The 20,883-nt window shown below is 43.8% G+C and overlaps 1 protein-coding gene across 1 annotated transcript in view; it reads left to right on the top strand.

Moving 5' to 3' along the window:
* Positions 1-20,883, top strand: part of ARHGEF37 (Rho guanine nucleotide exchange factor 37) — a 155,777-nt gene that overhangs the window by 121,089 nt on the left and 13,805 nt on the right. Inside the window, exon 14 of the mRNA XM_077472708.1 lies at positions 10,894-11,075. Coding sequence (XP_077328834.1) covers positions 10,894-11,075 — 182 coding nt within the window. The remainder of the gene's footprint in view (positions 1-10,893; positions 11,076-20,883) is intronic.

Genomic DNA, 20,883 nt, shown 5'->3' with positions numbered 1-20,883 from the left:
TGCTCGGGTAATAGGTCTTTGGTGGAATGTGTCCAGCTATTCTGACTGGACGGGTAAGTTCAGCTCTCCCTGCCTCGGCAGGATAGAGAAGCTGGGCATTCCCTAGGGGGTCTCTCGCTCTCCCTTTCCTCTCTTCCTATCCCCTCTTTTCCCTCCTCCCCCTGCGGGGGCCACTGCATGACTGGTCATGAGGTGCGGTGTATGTACCTGGGCCGGGGGTCCTCGGGGTGGGGGGGGCTCTGAGCCTTGGCAGGGGCTGCGCTGTCTGTTTTCTCTGCGTGTGAGGTGCCTGTGTAAATTTACCTCAGAATGTGCTGCCGCCATTTTCCGGTGGGCCATAGCCATTTTCCTGTAGTTTTTATGCAGAGTATGGCTGTCAGCCATTTTCTTGATGTTTTTATACAAAAACGGCCGGTGGCCATTTTCTTGTAGCCTCAGCGCGGTTTGACCTCCAGTGCTGGGTCGTTTTACCTTAGAACAGCGTGTTTTTTTCACTCTGGGCACCTATCACTGGACATAGAACACAGTGGTCAGCAGCAGCACAGCGCAGCACTCGGTCAGGGTGGTGAGTCCTGCGGAAGGGCCCCTCAGTCTGTGAGCAGCTAGGAGGGTGGGATTGTGTACCTTACCCTAAGTCCCCAAGTGTGCAGGCAAGGTGGGTCAGCATGGTGTCAGAAGCTGGCGCTTCTTCCCCAGACATCCCTGTAATTGCAACCAGCATACCTGCAAACAATGCAGTGCCTATGGACACTTTGTTGGCGGTCCTGGAAACGCTCGTTGCCAGGGTGGAGGCGCGTGTGGGTGCAAGAGGGGTAAAAAATCCCCTGCCCCCTGTCCTCTGGGGAAAGCTCTGATTCAGACTCCATGGTGACTGGCGGCCCCTGTTCTGACGTGTCAGAGGATGCGGACCAGGACCATTTGGACAGTGAGAATGATTCCGTGTCCGGGTCAGCGCAGGAAAAGGAGCTCTTATCACCACTGTGCGGGATAACCTGAAGATACAGGATGCAGCAGGATCTTCTGCTGAGGTGTCGGTCCCTTTTGGGTCCTGTAAACCGACCTATGCACCTAAGGTGTTTCCGTATTTAACTTATTTTGATAAGTTACCCCTTTGAGGAGAGCCTCCTTAAAAAATGGACAGCTCCTCTGGTTGTTGACCCCCCTGTGGTCGCTGTACTCCATCAGAGGGACTTGCTGGCGTCTCTGGATATCCAGGACGCGTACTTGCATATACCCATATGCCTCAGGCATCAGAGGTTTCTGCGATTTGCAGTTGGGGAAGAGCACTACCAATTTGTAGCTCTCCCTTTTGGCCTGACGTCAGCCCCTTGAGTCTTTACCAAAGTGTTAGCTCCAATTCTGGCGCTATTAAGGCAACATGGGATCGCAATCCTGGGTTACTTAGAGAACCTCCTTCTGAGAGCAGCTTCCGCCTCAGAATTAAGGGAGGATGTGGCGATCACCATGCAAACTCTATAGGAGTTTGGTTGGGTGCTGAACCTAAAGAAGTCTGTGTTTGTGCCGACTCAATGCCTGGAGTACCTGGGCTTACTGCTGGACGTCCAGCAGTTGTAATACTGTATATTTTTGAAAAGCTGGGCAGCATTCCATAAGAGTTCTGCAATTACAACAAAGTTATTATGCACTGGTATTTTACACAAAACTTTGTTCTGTTAGCAAGATTTTGTGGTTAGTATGTCACCTTAACATATGGAAATGTCAAGCAGCTTGCATTCTAAGTGACAAGGTAGGAATTCAGATTTACATATGGGCTTCAATATTAGAGAAAACATATGATTTTAAAAAGGAATGTAACTACTGTCAACCATAACTGATGGACAGTTAAGTAACTAATGACGTTTCCTTATATAAGGTAACAATAAATACACATTGTCATTTTTACCAGCAAACTTCATTAGTTACTTCATTATCACATAATTAAAGGTATTTTCTTTTCATACACGACAAGGAGCCATAGTAGTTACTATGTGGATTATTGGGCCACTGACAGGTGATGGACACTGGCACGCCCTAAGGCAAGAAGTGTACTCCCTATATAAACCCTCCCACTACTGGGAGTCCTCAGTTTTTCGCCAGTGTCTAAGGTGTTGGTCACGAGTAAAGATGTGCTGTGCTGATTTCCACTGGAAGCAATCCTTGCTGGGGCTAGCCATGCTGACCGGATCCATTCAGTGTCCTTTCATGGGCCAAAGAAATGGTCCCCGGCCTTGTGTCTGAAGAAACAAGGTTTTGCTTGCGAATGCTTCTCTGGACCATGAGATCCAGTACTTTTTGGTAGTAAGGCCATAAAGTTTTTAATGGCATGGTGCTGTTACAGGTCCAGGATTGTGGGTAACCTCTGGGTTCCCCTGTTCCTGAAGGTTTCTGGGCCCACCGTGAAGGGTGAAGATTTGGTTTATCTTAGATAACCCTGCAGCGAGGAAAGGTAAGTGGATATTTTCTTATGAATTTCTCCTTTTAAGTTATAATGCTGTCATGCCTATGTGTCACCACTGGGGGCTGTATTGAGCACTCATCACCTGATGCTGGAAACAGCACTGTGTCAGAAGCCTTCATTTCCTCCTCTCCTCTGGCCACAACAAGCAGTTTCTCCAGTAAGAAAGGGGGGACTGGTTCTCCTCCTGCGCCCCCAATGTTGAAATTTCCCCCTCCCGGGACCTATATGCCGAAAGCATTCCTTTTTTTGAAAAAAACAAAGCGTGCGGCCGCTCAGCAGTGGTTTTTACTCCCCGCCGCCATATTAGCTGTTTGCAAGGCGCCTGAAGTTTGCCACTTACGTGGGAAAACACTTTCTTTTGAAAGATGGGGGGGCCGTAATTAGCGCAGGGGGTGGGGCTAATGGCGTCAGATGCTGGCCACACGTAGAGGAAGTTTTTAAAGCACTGTGTGTGTAGCTGCTGCATTTCCCTTTGACACATTATTACTTTACCAGGCTAGGTATTAATAGCAGCTTATAGCCCTGGACTATAACCTAGTAGTGTGCATTCTTTTTGGTAGTGCCTCTGCTTTTGTGCTTCAGACCCCAAGGGCAGCACTAGGGTCAAAAGAGATCTTGGGGCAGAAAGCCCACAAAGCAGAATGCTAAAGCCTCCTTATGAAGGGGCACCCCCTCTCTCTCTAATGGGGGGAAGGCTCCTGCAATTTTCAAAGATCTAGCAGGAACAATGTCAAGACAGATGGGTGGCTTCTTCAGTTTCTCTAGGTTACAAACTAGAGTTCTGAGAATTTTCATCTCCTCGTTTTCTAAGATCAAATGTTCCCAGGGATCCAGAGAAAAAGAAGTCTCTCTTTCTAGCTCCCTATCATCTACTATCCCAGTTGGTGATATCAGAGGTTCCCTAAGCCCTTGTACACATGGTCGGAGATTCAGACGGAATGTGTCCTATCAGAACGTTTTTGCGGATAATCCGACTGTGTGTGGTCTCCATCGGACTGTTTCCGTCGGAGTATCCGACGGACCAAGTTTTCCAACTTGTCCGTAAAATTTTCCGACAAAATGCTCCGATCGGTCATACTCCGATCATGTGTAGCCTACTCCGACGGACAAAGTGCCACGCATGCTCAGATCAAATTCCTGGACCAAAGCTATCGGCTACTAGCCTGATCGTAGTCCCGTCGTAACAAAATAATGTCATCACGTTATGTACAATCTGATTTTCCGACAACTTTGTCCGACCGTGTGTATGCAACAGTTTCGGACAAAATCCGTCGGACAAAATCCAACGGATTTGGTTGTCAGAATGTCCGACCGTGTGTACAAGGGCTTAGAGGAACATGGTACAAGACTTTATTCAAACCTTTTCAGGGTTCCAAAACCAAACGGAGAGGTAAGACCCATTCTAGATCTCAAAGATCTGAATCGGCACTTAAATATCCGATTCTTTCGCATGGAGTCAATCCGATTGGTTGTTCCATCCTGCAAGGAGGGGAGTTTTTGGCTTCAATGGATATCAAAGATGTATATCTCCACGTGCCAATATTTCCCGCTCGCCAGAGCACCATGGGTGTTCTCAACAATTCTGGCACCTCCTTTAGCCAGATTAAGGGCTCAAGCCATAACGGTCCTAGCCTATTTAGACGATCTACTTTTAATAGATCATTCAGTCTCAGGTCTAAACCACAGCTGTAAACTACCTGGAATCTCTGAGTTGGATACTCAACCTAGAAGAATCCTCCTTAAAACCATCAAGGAGATTACAGTACTTGGGGCTGGTCATAGATACCGTACAGAAGATGGTATTCTTACCCCAGACAAGAATCAGTTCCATTATAGGACTAATTAAAATTATCAACACAACGAAAAATCCTTCCATTCGGCTGTGCATGAGATTATTGGGGAAAATGGTGGCCTCCTTCGAGGCTGTCCCTCCCATCCTGTCAGTCTGGAACAAAAAGATTCAGGCTTTGGATTTTCCAATACGCTTGGCTCCCAACATACGTCACAGCCTAAATTGGTGGTTGATATCCAGCAACCTCCAAAAGGGTAAATCTTTTCTGCCAGTATCCTGGGAAGTCAACAGATGCCAGCCTTCTAGGCTGGGGAGCAGTCCTGGAAGAACTCCTGGATACTCAACCTAGAAGAATCCTCCTTAAAACCATCAAGGAGATTACAGTACTTGGGGCTGGTCATAGATACCGTACAGAAGATGGTATTCTTACCCCAGACAAGAATCAGTTCCATTATAGGACTAATTAAACTTATCAACACAACGAAAAATCCTTCCATTCGGCTGTGCATGAGATTGTTGGGGAAAATGGTGGCCTCCTTCGAGGCTGTCCCTCCCATCCTGTCAGTCTGGAACAAAAAGATTCAGGCTTTGGATTTTCCAATACGCTTGGCTCCCAACATACGTCACAGCCTAAATTAGTGGTTGATATCCAGCAACCTCCAAAAGGGTAAATCTTTTCTGCCAGTATCCTGGGAAGTCAACAGATGCCAGCCTTCTAGGCTGGGGAGCAGTCCTGGAAGAAGATTCTGTCCAGGGGAGATGGTCCAAGTTAGTGAGGACCTTGCCTATCAATATTTTGGAGATTCGGGCAGTACGTCTAGCCATAGAATCTTGGACGGTCAGACTACGGGATTGTCCTGTCAGGATTCAATTCGAAAATGCCACGGCTGTGGTTTACATCAATCGCCAGGGGGGCACAAGAAGTCATGCAGCCCAAAAGAGGTGAATCATGTTCTAGCTTGGGCAGAACACAACATTCCTTGCCTATCGGCAATTTTCATTCCAGGAATAGAAAATATGGCAGGCAGGCTACTTGAGTCGCCAACAATGATTTCAGAGGGAATGGCCTCTTCACCCCGACATCTTCCTAGCGATATGTCAGAAATGGGGTATCCCGGATGTTGACCTGTTCGCGTCTAGATTCAACAACAAAGTCGACAACTTTGTGTGGACAACGAGGGATCCGCTAGCATGTGGAACAGACGCATTAGTCTTCCCATGGGATCAGTTTCACTCATCTATGCTTTTCCTCCAGTTCTGCTACTTCTGCGTTTTCTCCACAGGATCAAGCAGGAACGAAAGGAGGTGATTCTGGTGGCCCCAGCGTGGCCCAGAAGATCTTGGTTTGCCGAGATCATATAGATGGCCGTAGGAGTCCCTCGGACTCTGCCATTATGGCCAGACCTTCTCGCACAAGGTCCGGTATTCCATCCTACTTTACGGATACTAAATTTAACGGTTTGGCTATTGAAACCCACTTTATAAAGGATCATGGGTTATCTCCTTCAGTATCTACTTTGATTAATGCTAGGAAGCCAGCTTCCAGAATCATTTACTATAGAGTCCGAAAGGCATATGTTTCTTGGTGTGGATCCAGGGGTTGGCACCCCAGGAAGTATGTCATAGGTAGGATCCTTGATTTTCTGCAAATGGGATTAGAAATTAAGCTGGCCTTGAGTACTATCAAGGACCAGATCTTGGCCTTGTCAGTATGTTTTCAAAGGCCTCTTGCTTCCCACTCTCTGGTGGGTAGCTTTATTCAGGGGGTAACACGGGTTAATCCCCCTATCAAGGCACCTCTAAATCCTTTGGATTTAATTTTGATCTTATCGGCTTTGCAGAATCAGCCTTTTGAGCCTTTACGGGAAATTCCCTTGGTTCCTTTGATAAGAAAGATAATCTTTTTTGATTGCCATTTCTTCTGCTAGAAGAGTATCGGAACTATACCTATACACTATATATATATATATATATATATATATATATATATATATATATATATATATATATATATATATATATATCCATATAGTATCGCTCTGTCTTGTAAAGAGCCAAATTTGATCATGCATGAGGATAAGGTGGTTTTGCGTCCTCATCCTGAATTCCTACGAAAAGTGGTGACAGGTTTTCACTTAAAACAAGATATTATTCTTCCTTCTTTCTTCCCAGAGCCTCAGTCTAGGGAAGAGAAGACACTACATTCCCTTGATGTAGTAAGAGCGATCAGAGTCTATTTAAAGGCGACCGCTCAGGTTCACAAAAAACATATGTTTTGTACTGCCAGGAGGTCCAAAATGGAGACAGGCAGCATCAAAATCTACTATTTTCCAAATGGATTTGTCAAGTGATTGTTCAAGCTTACGGCTTAAAGAAGAAAATTCCTCCTTTTCATGTTAAAGCATACTCAACCAGGGCGATTAGTGCCTCTTGGGCAGTGCATCATCGGGACTCTATGGCTCAGATCTGTAAGGCTGCAACTTGGTCTTTAATTCATACATTTACCAGATTTTATCAAATCAATGTTAAAGGTCATGAGGATATTGCCTTTGGGCACAGTGTACTGCAGGCTGCAGTATGAGTCCTCTTTCCTCCTATTTTCCCTACTTTTTTGTTGTGTCTCCCACATAGTAACTACTATGGCTCTGTGACCCCTGATGTATGAACAGAAAACAGGATATTTAAAACGGCTTACCTGTAAAATCCTTTTTTTTTATGTACATCAGGGGACACAGAGGTTCCTCCCTTCTTGGTATACACTTGTATTGCTTGGCTACAAAACTGAGGACTCCCAGTAGTGGGAGGGGTTATATAGGGAGTGCACATCTCGCCTTAGGGCGTGCCAGTGTCCATCACCTATCAGTGGCCCTATAACCCACATAGTAACTACTATGGCTCTGTGTCCCCTGATGTACATCAAAGAAAAGGATTTTACAGGTAAGCAGTTTTAAAAATCCAGTTTTTATTAAGTATGTACACATTGGCCATGCACAAGTGTTATCACATTCTGCATCCCGTTCCCAAGTCCATTGAGTGTATCAGACATGGTGCTAAGAGTCAGATGTGATATGACGGATATATATATACAAACATAGGATAGTCACAATGTACATGCAATTCTGTGTGATGTTCTGTACATGAAGATCTAACAGAAGGATCTTAGTAACGTTTGGAGGAGAGCTTGATTGGTGTGTTTAAAAATGAACTGGCACAAACAGCTGAAGATAAATTGTGATAAATTGTGAGAATTGCTTTGGGGTATCTGACCATTTATAGCAAATACCATTCTCTTGAGAATGGAGTGAAGAATTTTGAGGATTGTTGACCACAGATGTAAGTAGCGAGTACTCCATGAGTATTGGTTTAACTGTTTATGTTCTCTGTTAAAGGCTTCTGAGAGTGGGATTGGGGCTAGCTCTCACATTTTTGTTCACAGACTAGTCCTGTGCAACTGTTTTGGTTGACCTTTATTTTCCACAGTGATTCTTGTATATGATCTTGACCTGTATACTTGATATATCAAATGCATAGTTAATTTCCTTAGTTCACACCACATATGATTTATACCTTTTAATTATGAACAAAATAAGCAGACGTTACCTTTTTAACCATTTTTAATAGTACAACACAGTTCAGTTCAAGTGTATTTTTATGCCGTTGTCTGTGGCTGCCTGCCCCTAACAGATACCTGTTAGATGACACAAAGAGCTGACACAAGAGAAGGTCAGGCAGATCTGGCACTGGGTTCTAATTTATAAGCCAGTTATATTGATAAAGGTCAGAGTAAGTGCTGAGTACTACAGGAATGTCCGCGTGACCCACAGTGTCAACACTGTCACTTTTAACATCCCCAAGAAATAAGCAACAATGAAAGCTCTGAATTGAATCTTTATAGTTAAGATAATAGGATTTTTGACCAACCTCTAAAATGATTTTCTTAGAGTAGATTTGAGTCTTAGATGATTGGGTTATGCAGCTCCCATTAGGTGCTTGGACACTGGCAAACCAACTATTAACACAGCCCTAGCACAAGCACTCCCAGCAAGCCTCAGTTTTATTTTCCTATCTCTACATTACAGTACACAGGAATATAATGTACAGCCATGGCCAAAAGTTCTGAGAATGACACAAATATAAATTTTCACAAAGTCTGCTGCCTCAGTTTTTGATGACAATTTGAATATACTCCAGAATGTTATGAAGAGTGATTAGCTGAATTGCAATTAATTGCAAAGTCTCTTTTTGCCATGAAAATTAACTTGATCCCATAAAAAACATTTCCACTGCATTTGTGAAAAGGGCTTTAGGGCATCCAAGAAAGTCCAGCAAGCTCTAGGAACGTCTCCTACATTTGATTCAGCTGTGGGATCAGGGCACCACCAGTGCAGAGCTTGCTCAGGAATGGCAGTAGGCAGGTGTGAGTGCATCTGCATGCACAGTGAGACAAAAAGTTTTGAAGGATGGCCTGGTGTCAAGAAGGGCAGCAAAGAGACCACTTCTCTCCAGGAAAAACATCAGGGACAGATGGATATTCTGCAATAGGTACAGGGATTGGACTGCTGAGGACTGGGGTAAGTAATTTTCTCTGATGGCAGGAATGGCAGCAGGCCCTTGCTGATTGTTTGGGGCATCTGGAAAAAACCTTGTCCAGAGAAGAAAAGGTGAGTGCTACCATTAGTCCTTTGTTAGGCTAACAGTAAAGCATTCTGAGACCACTCAGGTGTGTGGGGTTGCTTCTCAGCCAAGGGGCTCACTCACAAACATGGCCATAAATAAAGAATGGTACAAAAACATCCTCCGAGAGCAACTTCTCCCACCCATCCAAGAACAGTTTAATGACGAACAATGCCTTTTCCAGCATAATAGTGCACCTTACCATAAGGAAAAAGTGATAACTAAGTGGCTTGGGGAACAAAACAGTGACATTTTGGGCCCATGGCCACGAAACTCCCCAGATCCTAATTCAACTGAGAACTTGTGGTCAATCCTCAAGAGGTGGGTGAACAAAAATTCCAAGCATTAATTATGCAGAAACGGGCTGCCATCAGTCAGGATGTGACTCAGAAGTTGATTGACCGCATGCCAGGGTAAATTGCAGAGATCTTGAAAAAGAAGGGTCAACACTGCAAATATTGACTCTGCATAATCTTAAAGTAAACTCTGATGGGTTTACTTCCTCTTTGTCTCCCTGCAAAGGTAAAGCATAATGGGCTACTATGCATTGCAAATGCTCAAATGGCGTCTGACACTTTGGAGAGGTGTTCTCTTCACAGATGAATCCCGTTTTTCACTGTACAGGGCAGATGGCAGACAGCCTGTATGGCGTTGTGTGGGTGAGTGGTTTTCTGATGTCAACATTGTGGTGGTGGTTATGGTATGGGCATGCTATTGCCAACGAACACAGGTACATTTTATTGATGGCATTTTAAATGCACATAGATACTGTGATGGGATCCTGAGGCCCATTGCTGTGCCATTTATCCACGACCATCACCTCATGTTGCAGCATGATAATGCACGGTCCCATGTTGAAAGGATCTTTACACAATTCCTGGAAGCTGAAAACATCCCAGTTCTTGCATGGCCAGCATACTCACCGGACATGGCACCCATTGAGCATGTTTGGGATGCTCTGAATTGGCGTATACGACAGCATGTTACAGTTCCTGCAAATATTCAGCAACTTTGTCATTGAAGAGGAATGGACCAACATTCTGCAGGCCACAATCTACAGCCTGAACAACTTTATGTGAAGGGGATGTGCTTCACTGTGTGAGGCAGCTCAGAGATAAAGATCTCTGCAGCTCCTCCAGAGTTACCATGGGTCTCTTGGCTGCTTCTCTGATTACTGCTGTCCTTGTCTGGCCTGTCAGTTTAGGTGGGCGGCCAATATCCTGGTGGGTTTGCAGTTGTGCCATACTCTTTCCATTTTCGAATGATAAATTGAACAGTGCCCGTGAGATGTTCAAAGCTTGGGACATTTTTTTTATAACCTAACCCAGCTTTAAACTTCTCCACAACTATATCCTTGACCTGTCTGGTGTGTTTCTTGGCTTTCATGATGCTGTTTGTTCTCTACGGTTCTCTAACAAACCTCAGAGAGCTTCACAGAACAGCTCTATTTACACTGAGATTAAATTACACACAGATGAACTCTATTTACTAATTAGGCGACTTCTGAAGGCAATTGGTTCCACTCGATTTTATTAAGGGGTATCAGAATAAAGGGGGCTGAATACAAAAACTATTAGATAAGCACCTGAACGACCAAAACATATAGGGATATACAAGGTAATACTGACTTATAATCACACACATAAGTTGGACTTGATGGACTTGTGTCTTTTTCCAAACTCACCTACTATGTAACTATGTAACAAATGCACGCCATACTTTTCAGTTCATTATTTGTAAATCATTTTGAAAGCCATTTATCATTTTCCTTTCACTTCACAATTATGTACCACTTTGTGTTGGTGTATTACATAACATCCCAATAAAATACATTTACGTTTTTGGTTATAACATGACAAAATGTGGAAAATGTCAAGGGGTATGAATACTTTTTCAAGGCACTGTATGCAATCTGTTTGTATCACAGCTCATTTTAATCTTGTCTCTTGCTTAATTTTATTTCTGACAGCATCTCGTGGATATGTACCGTGCAGCAAACTTCAGCCTTATCAGGTGGAACAGAGTCCATCTCGCAAAAGTGTTTCACCTGAGCCAAACAAGACTGTTGAAGTTAGGAGACATTCACTTACATCTCAAGTACATCCCTATCCAACTTCTCCAGGGTACCTGGACACCCCTGAAACATTTCAGGTAAGAATTTAAAAGCACACAGCACGACAATTTTGTAAAAAGCCAGATGAAAATATCTGCAAAAAATGATGTGGAACTTGTGGGAATTGTATTACCACATTTATCATGGAAACATGTAATCCAGAATAGAGAGCTATAGGTCCTAGTTAAAAAATGCTGCTGCGGGAAAATAATCTATTATTGTTCTTATATAGAAGGGTTATCTAGCCCATGCAGGATTGCTGTCCAAAAAATAATAATTTACATCTGACTGGAGAACTGACCAACAAATGTGGCACAACAGTAGGCCATTGCACATATAAATGGACACAAGTATACAATTTATCTTTAGATTATATATTTTATTGTTTGTATTGCATAGGTCTCGTTCCTAGACTTGCAATAGATGTACCATTTTTAGGTTTGGTATCCATCCAAAGTGATTACTCATACTAGTGCTGTTACATAATTATGTTTTTCAGTGATTTTCTGTAGTGCCTTTTTTCACATGCGTTTATGATGCATTTTTATGCTTCACGCTTTTTTGGTGTAGGAGGAGGAGACTGCTTATTAAACACAAAACCTGCCAAAAACTCACCAAAAACAATCGCATTTTTCATGCACTCCCATTGAAGTCCATGGCGTCATGCTACACCAAAAGAAACATCGACTCCATTTAAAAAAAAAAATCACGATGCATCACGTTGCAATGATGTGAACGGGCACCGTAGAGAATAATGTGATTTATATTGTCATTACAGTAGAGTGAGCAGGCCTTGAACAGGTGTGAATGAGACCAGGGAGTGAATGGTAGATCGTCCCAGGACAACTGAATTTAGTCTTGACAGCTGATCTTAAACTATTATGATATAATATTAAGGCTGAACTCAAGGTAGATATAAAAATGCAGTTATTTAATCATTTTCTTCTACAGTGCTATAATAAATTGAATATGTATAATATAATATAATACATACTGTTTTCATTTTCATCCCATGGGACAACAGACAGACAGGCAGGCAGCTTACCAAAAAATAATACACCAGACACAAGGCTTGGATAATTATTCGCCGCGGGCGTTTATTGTTGGTTTAAAAGTTAATATATCTTGAGTAATTAAATAACATTGCTAAAAAAAAAACACACACAAAAACAGCTTAGCCACCATGGCTCAAGCTGTATCATAAATAATTAAAAACTTTAAACTTCCCAGAAGACAAGTGGGACTACACCCGCCTGTCACAAAAACCCCCATTCCATGGCCCGTTCAATAACTTTGCAAATCCATATTATAAATATTCAGCCCTATGTCAGTCAACTGTATTCCATCATCTCCGTATAAACCGGAAAAACCTCCTTCCTACCATGTGTCTGAAAGAAATTTCTCCAATGGAATTCATAATTTTTTCCACAGCACTGTTCACCCTCCTTCACTCAGTGAAGGCGATTCCGACCACCTCAGCCCCGGAACCACCTCTGAAAAAAATGATCAAAACCTGTGGAAATGATGCCTTAAAGCGAATAATATCATTTTTAATGCTATATATCAAATCTAGCGTTTTTTTCTTGTCCAATGTCATTCCCCCCCAAATGAAAAATCAAAATATCAGGACAGGAGAGAAATTGATGTAAACGACCTAATCCAAAGAATAAATCTGCCCACACCATACCTCTCCTTCCACTTCAAAATTTTTTTAATCTAGCTGGATCAAAACCTACATTTTCAGAGTATACTCTGTCAGCTGCTCTATGCTGGACCCAAAAAACAAAGGAGTGGCCAAAGATCCAAATAACCTGGATATTACCTGAAAGTATTCAAATGAAAGAATTAGGTCTGACATATAACTTATAACTATTAAGCCTTGTACACACGATCGGATTGTTGGCCAACAAAATCGTGAATTTTGTCCGAAGGGCGTTGGCCCAAACTTGTCTTGCATACACAGGGTCACACAATTGTTGGCCAACAATTCCGAACGGAGTGACGTACTACGTTGTGTTTCAGCTCTTTAGGGCCACTCTTTGGGTTCCTTCTACAAATTTTTAGTGTTGATCCACGCTTTTCATTTGATACTTTTCAGTTCGTTTCTGAACGGCCGGTCAACCAGACATGTTGTGGAATTGGAGGAAATAATGTGTTATTTATTATTGGCCTTGGAGTTATTGCTCTGACATTATTTTTTTGGTTGAATAATGATTTGATTTGGTATATTTTCTATATTTTTGGATGCACAGAATGCACTTTTTGGTTAAGTTCTATTAGCAGGTAGCATGTCTAATTTTATTCGTTTTGTCTTTTTAATGCACAATAAAAAAATTGTGTAGAATAGTACTTGTTAATAATGTGTTTTACTTCAAATGACAGTTTGGGAGTAGGCAGTTACATTTAAAAAAATACAATGTAAAATTGACAAGGGACACCAACATATTTATATCTTTGATCTTAAAAACCACGGGATAATGGTGTTGTGGTAACTTGCCCCAAAAAATAAAAAAAATAAAAGCATAATAATATTATTCTTGATATCATTAGAAAAAAAAAGCCTTTGAAAATTAGTTTGCAATAACTCCATCAGTATCACCAGAAAAGCAGCTTCATTATTATCCCATTAAAGAATAAGAGAATGCGCGCTACATTTCGAGATTTCATGTCGCGTCATGAATGTTAATTCATCATTACGAACGCTAGTTTACAAGACCGACCACTTCTGGCTCTTCCTTGCTTCCGAGCATGCGTGTTTGTACTTTGGACTTTTTTCCGAAGAACTTGTGTACACAAATCCAACAACAGACATTTGTCCGTGGAAAATTTTAAAACCTGCTATCCAACATTTGTCCTTGGAAAATCTGACAACAATTGTCCAATGGAGCGTACACACGCTCGGATTTTCCACCAACAGCCTGTCATCACACATTTACCCTCAGAAAATCCGATCGTGTGTACAAGGCTTTAGACAAAAATTCTTTAAAAGATAGTAAAAGAGTTAAAACATCTTTAACCTCCCCTCTCCAGATTTGATAGCCCAACAGAGATACTTCACAAGGCAATGTTTCTTTAAGAAGCATGTTTTGGTATGTTTTGCAATCTAGCATTGTTTATATTAGCTGGTAAAGCAGAACAAACTACTTCCAAGCTTAATAATGATGATTGAGTGCAATTAACTGACAGAACAGTAGGTGGCGCCCAAACTGAAGCAATAGAATTATCTGCATTAATTTACTCGTATCCTCACCAACTCGGTTTCTACTATCAAAATCCTGAGATAGTTTAGCTACTGAGCTAGTTAAATTAGATAGCAATCGTACATATGTTAACACACCAGTTCCTAGATTCACAGGTACATCAGCCTGTTGTTGCGTATGGGCACAGACCACTGGAATACTGTGACCCCTTGCTGATACTTTGCACTGCGGGTACCGCAGTAAGCAGGGGTCTGGATGGACCAGTGACCGTTCTGCTGTTTATCCCTGGTTGCCTAGGAAACTCCTCTTCTGGTCTTAAAGTGGTTGTAAACCCTTACAACCAACTTTGACCTACAGGTAAGCCTAGATTAAGGCTTACCTGTAGGTCCAAGAAATATCTCCTAAACCTACACAGTTTAGGAGATATTTGCCGAAAGACAGGCACCGATGTCTATGGCGCATGCGCCGTAGACAGTGGCACACAGGCTCCCGTGCGCATGCGTGGGAGTGACATCATCGCGGCTTTGCTGAATGACAGCGGCAGAGCAGCGAGACCCACCGAGAAGATGGATGCGCCGGACTACAGGGGACAGCGGTGACTTCGCTGGCTCCTGTGTCAGGTAAGTGACACATAATGGACTACTATGCGATGCATAGTAGTCCATTATGCTTTACCTTTGCAGGGAATGAAAGAGGAAGTAAACTCATCAGGGTTTACTTCCTCTTTAAGCAAGATGGCCCCCATGATGTGGCTCCTCCTCCCATGGATTAGAGCCTGCGTGGCTGCGACAGCCCAGCGCTTATCTCTGCTGACTCGTGAGGCAGGGATGGGGAGTGTCTTCTGCGTGGGATGCACCTCCTCTTCGCTGGCCCTTTAGTTCCGCCATAGATGACACTGTCTCACTCCCTGCACTCCGGATCTGCTTTCTGAGTTTCTTCCTCCGCTACCTCTTGCCACAATGAGATGTGCCAGGCTTCTTATCCAGTCCGCGACCCTCCCGCGGCGGCGGGGTCCACTTCACCTGGAGCCTCTTGACCGCTCTCGGTAGGTCCAGACAGCAGCGGACCCAATCTTCACCACCTTCTTCGCCCACTCCATAAGCCACCTCAGAAGGCTCATTCTCCTGCCCCAGAAAGCGCTTTGCCCAACGGAGAGAAATCCTAGAGCACCATGGCTGTGCCTTCTGAGGTGAATGAGCTCCCCCTCATGGAACCCCCTTTTTATAGGCAGTCTCATGGGTTTCTGGAAAATTCAAAAGGGAAGGTTCACATGGCCTAACCCTAGTAAGCCATGTGACCTAACCCTCAAATCAGCCAATGCTAGCCAGGCTCTCTGCGTGCCTGTATTAACAGCGGCAAGACTCACATGGCTTAACCCCTATAGGCCATGTGACCTGACCTCACCTACTAAACCTAAATAAGGCTCCCTGTGCACCTCAGGCACACAAGGCTTAGCCTTGAAACTGCCTCCTGTCGTAATCCCATGAGGAAAGGGGGGTTCCTAAAAACCTCTTCCCCTTTCATTTTAGTCCATGTATTTGCAGCATTGGCAATTACTGGTTGTTCTTATAATTACTCTTAGCCCTTGTACTCACGGTCGGAGATTCCGGCGGAAAATGTCCGATCGGACCGTGTTGTCGGATAATTCGACTGTGTGTGGGCTCCATCGGACTGTTTCCGTCGGAATATCCGACGGACAAAGTTTTAGAGCTGGGCTATAAAACTTTCCGACAACATGATCCGATCTGACTTTGTCCGATTGTGTGTAGAGAATTCCGATCGGACAAAGTGCCACGCATGCTCAGATCAAATTCCTAGACCAAAGCTATTGGCTACTAGCCTGAACGTAGTCCCGTTGTAACGAAATAACGTCGTCACGTACGATCGGATTTTCCGATAACTTTGTCCGACCGTGTGTATGCAACACAAGTTTCGACGGATTTTGTTGTCGGAATGTCCGACCGTGTGTACAAGGGCTTAGTATTTGAGAACCAATGTGTTATTTAGCCAGTATTTCAGATATGCGGGGAAAGGTGTGACGTGCCCTGGGAATGACTGTGTTGCTCAGGAACAATTCTTTTACTGCAGTCCTGTGAGCAGCTTTTCCAGCAGCTGTCACGGCTATGACTCACATCCCTGATTATTAGAAAGACAGCAAATGTCAGAAAATAAGCTGACTGTGCCAGCTATTCGCTGATGACTGGGCATGCATGCTTTCAGAGGTTTATGTAGGGAGATTCCAGCACTGACCTCCTTCCTCTGCAGCTGGATGCATAGTAGAGTGGATGGAGGATGCCAGATTGGCCATTTTAAACCAACATGCAGTAGGTAGACTGGATGACTTCAGGGCTATTAGTGCTGGCTGAACATCACTTTGTGGCTTCATCTACCTATGGTGAAGAGGTCTCCTCACTGAGTTCCAGACTTGCAAATTCAAAAATATGAATAGTGTAAAATATCAAATGTGACTTAAGCGAGGAACAGACTCAAAAAGATCTCTGGCAGCATTCTTCAGAATAGAACCTGGGTGCTAATAAAACTTACTGTTTGCCTCTGTAATTTTAATTAGAAGCCAGGTTCTATTACTTGCAGCTATTGTCATCTGCATAATCTGGACATTCAGGATGTCAGGATGGCTAATGATAACTTACTAATTACAACTGAGTCTCTAAAGACTGGCCATAGATATATCATATATTCTTTTAATGAAAAAAAAAATGAACGGAATCGTCCCCACTGAGACATTGTATTCCAATACCAGGGACTCTCAGGCTCCATTCACACATGTGCGACTTGTCATGCAACTTTGGACATCAAAGTTGCATGACGAGTCATTCCTCATGTTCTCCAATGATAACCATTCATATATGCACAACTTGAAGTTGCACTGCACTACTACTACTACTACTACTACTACTACTACTACTACTACTACTACTACTACTACTTGAAGTTCATGCACTACTTTGGTCCGACTTTCATGCAAGTCATACCTGAATGTTATACAATGCAACCTGTTTGCAACAGTTGTCTATTATCACTGGTCAAAGCCAAAGTCGTATCCGAGTTGCACCCATCCAAAGCTGCATCAAAGTTGCACTCCAAAGTCGGTATAACTTTCCAGTCGTGTGAATGGAGCCTCAGAGACCACACGTGGAGTGAAATTTGGCTGGTTCAATAGGGACTGGCCAAATTTCGATCCATGTGTGGTCACTTAGAGCCATTTGATCCATCTATGACTGCTTAAGTTTTGAATACAGCTTCTGCTTATCAGACTTTTTCTGTTTTTCAAAGTATGATAATGAGCACCCCAAGACATTTGGAGTGCTTATAATCATACAGAGATATTTTTTTAGGCTTTTGAAAGCCTTTTGGAAGACCTCCCTGTGAGCAGACCCAGTCCTTCCCTCTGTTATATACACTATATTACCAAAATTATTGGAACGCCTGCCTTTAACGCAAAAAATTAAAACCGCAGAGGTGATCAAATACCACCAAAAGAAAGCTCTATTTGTGGTAAAAAAAAAGAACATCAATTTTATTTGGGTACGAATGTGCAATTTTCAGGTAAAATAATGCACTGCCATATTGCAAAAAATGGCCTGGTCATGAAGGGGGTAAACCTTCTGGGGCTGAAAAGGATAATGGCATCCCAGTCTTAGTCCGTAGGATTCAATATTGAGTTGGCCCGCCCTTTGCAGCTTTAACAGCTTCAACTCTTCTGGGAAGGCTGTCCACAAGGTTTAGGAGTGTGTCTAAGAGAATGTTAGACCATTCTTCCAGAAGTGCATTTGTGAGGTCAGGCACCGATGTTGGTCGAGAAGGCCTGGCCTGTCTCCGTTCTAATTCATCCCAAAGGCGTTTTATCAGGTTAAGGTCAGAACTCTGTGGACACCAGTCAAGTTCCTCCACCCCAAACTCACTCATCTATGTCTTTATGGCTGGCAGCAAGAGGGGGGTGCGAGCTATATACCTTGAGGCTGAGCTGTATACAGTGAGGCTGAGCTATATACCCTGAGGCTGAGCTGTATACCCTGATCTGTGAGGCTGAGCTATATACACAGATTTGTGAGCTGTATAACCTGATTTGTGATGTGGAGCTGTATACCCTGGTCTGTGAGGCTGAGTTATATACACAGATTTGTGAGCTGTATACCCTGATCTATAATGTGGAGCTATATACCCTTATCTTTAATGCTGAACTATATACCCTGATCTGTGAGGCTGAGCTGTATACCCTGATCTGGAAGGCTGAGCTATATACTCTGTCCTGTGATGCTGAACTATATAACCCGATCTGTGATGCTGGGGCTGTATATTCTGTCCTGTGATGCTGAGCTGTATACTCCCAACGCTATGGCTGGAAGCAAGTGGAATACAGAGGACGGAGTGGGTGGATTCTATAGGGGGTGGGGCTTATGGGAAGTAGGAGTGGTCAAAAATTAAGGGCGGGGTCTGACTCCCTTCATCCTAAATCTTCGCCAGCCACCACTAAGAGAGTCCTGTGTCAATAAACAACACAGGGTTCTCTACTGTCAGCAGCGATGTGCTGTTTTTTTTTCTCCTTGCAAAGCAGAACATGAAAACGGCACATTGCTATATAAAACACACACTGTAAACATTGTTAGGCACAAATTTAATGCTTTAAGCCCAAGATGTTAACCCTTTCCCAGCCAGTGTCATTAGTACAATGACAGTGTATATTGTGGAAAACAATATTTGCAGCGCTAAACACATACCGTATATACTCGAGTATAAGCCGAGATTTTCAGCCTCTTTTTTGAGGCTGAAAGTGCCCCCTCGGCTTATACTCGAGTCACCGCTGTCTGACTGCTCGATCAGCGTATCGAGCAGACAGACGGCGGACATTAAAATTCAAAAGCCGCGCCTCCTTCTCCGCCTCCGCCTGTGATAGGCGGAACACTGAATTTCCCAGCAGTCAGTGTTCCGCCTATCACGGACATCCGCTCATTCTCATACTACGGACGAGTATGAGAGGATGTCCGTGATAGGCGGAACACAGGCTGCTGGGAAATTGAGTGTTCCGCCTATCACAGGCGGAGGCGGAATTTTGAATTGTAGAATGGCCGCCGAGAAGAGCGGCGATCCATCGGCGCGGCACGGGACGGAGGAGGCACGGGACGGAGGAGGCACGGCACGGGACGGAGGAGGCACGGCACGGGACGGAGGAGGCACGGCACGGGACGGAGGAGGCACGGCACGGGACGGAGGAGGCACGGGACGGAGGAGGCACGGCACGGGACGGAGGAGGCTCGGGACGACGGCGGCTCGGGACGGAGGCTTGGGACACAGGTAGGCTGGACACACACACAAGGCTGCACGGACACACACACACACACACACACACACACACACACACACACACACACAGGGATGGATGGATGGATGGATACACACACACACACACAGGGATGGATGGATGGATACACACACACACACACACACAGGGATGGATGGATGGATGGATACACACACACAGGGATGGATGGATGGATGAATACACACACACACACACACACACACACACACACACAGGGATGGATGGATGGATGGATACACACACAGGGATGGATGGACGGACACACACACAGGGATGGATGGATGGATGGACACACACACAGGGATGGATGGACGGACACACACACAGGGATGGACGGACACACAGGGATGGACAGCCATGTCTCACCCTCGGCTTATACACGAGTCAATAAGTTTTCCAGTTTTTTGGGGGTAAATTGGGGGCCTCGGCTTATATTCGGGTCGGCCTATACTCGAGTATATACGGTACAACAAATGTGTAAAAAAAAAATATATATATATATATATATATATATATATATATATATATGTTTATTATATATAACACGAGTCCAATGATGATCAATGTGATCAAAAAAATTGTGAAACGTCCAAATCTTGATATCAAAGGGCACCATGTGTGAAAGGACATAATCATAACAAGAATCCAGATACACCATGTGATCCACCACCAGGAATAGGATGGACTCTTACCAAAAGGACTCTATTACGGAATCACATGCACCCAAATTGACCACCAGGTCCAGCTGTATGATACCTCAGAGGCCCACAGGTGTTCCAGGTACATTTCAGACAGGCATGTTGGAATAAGGTGTGTCACCGTATAAATAAAGAAGGAGAAAATTCACATAGTGTAAAAGTGTAAAAGGATATTTATTGATGCAATAAAGTACATGGTACTCACAATGTAGTATGACAAAACAGCGCTGTGTATAAGTATAAAAGTATCCAAATCACTGGGAATGACATTGAATTTAATGGTGCTCAGATTCACTTACTATCAGATCTATTCATGTAGAAAGCTGGCCCTTTGAAGAGCTTTAAAGGCTTCTCTTCCGCTATAGCGTTCCCATGTTGCACACCACGTGTGCCGTCTGCTAGTTGCTATGCTCGATTACAGACCCGCTCACCTGCTTATTATAAACACTGATCTATGTATTCATTGCACTGGTGAGGTCAGTGGCAGTCAGGTTCCCCCCAGCACCAGTCAGTGTCAGATTGGCCGTCACAGTCCCATTATAAATGTCGTTCCAATATATATATATATATCCTAGTTTGTAAACACTAACTTTCACGCAAACCAAGC

This window comes from Lithobates pipiens, unplaced genomic scaffold (assembly GCF_037356315.1).
Source record: "Lithobates pipiens isolate NorthernLeopardFrog02 unplaced genomic scaffold, aLitPip1_a1.2 Scaffold_8, whole genome shotgun sequence".
NCBI lineage: Eukaryota > Metazoa > Chordata > Amphibia > Anura > Ranidae > Lithobates > Lithobates pipiens.
This window is presented reverse-complemented; position numbering and strand designations above follow the sequence as displayed.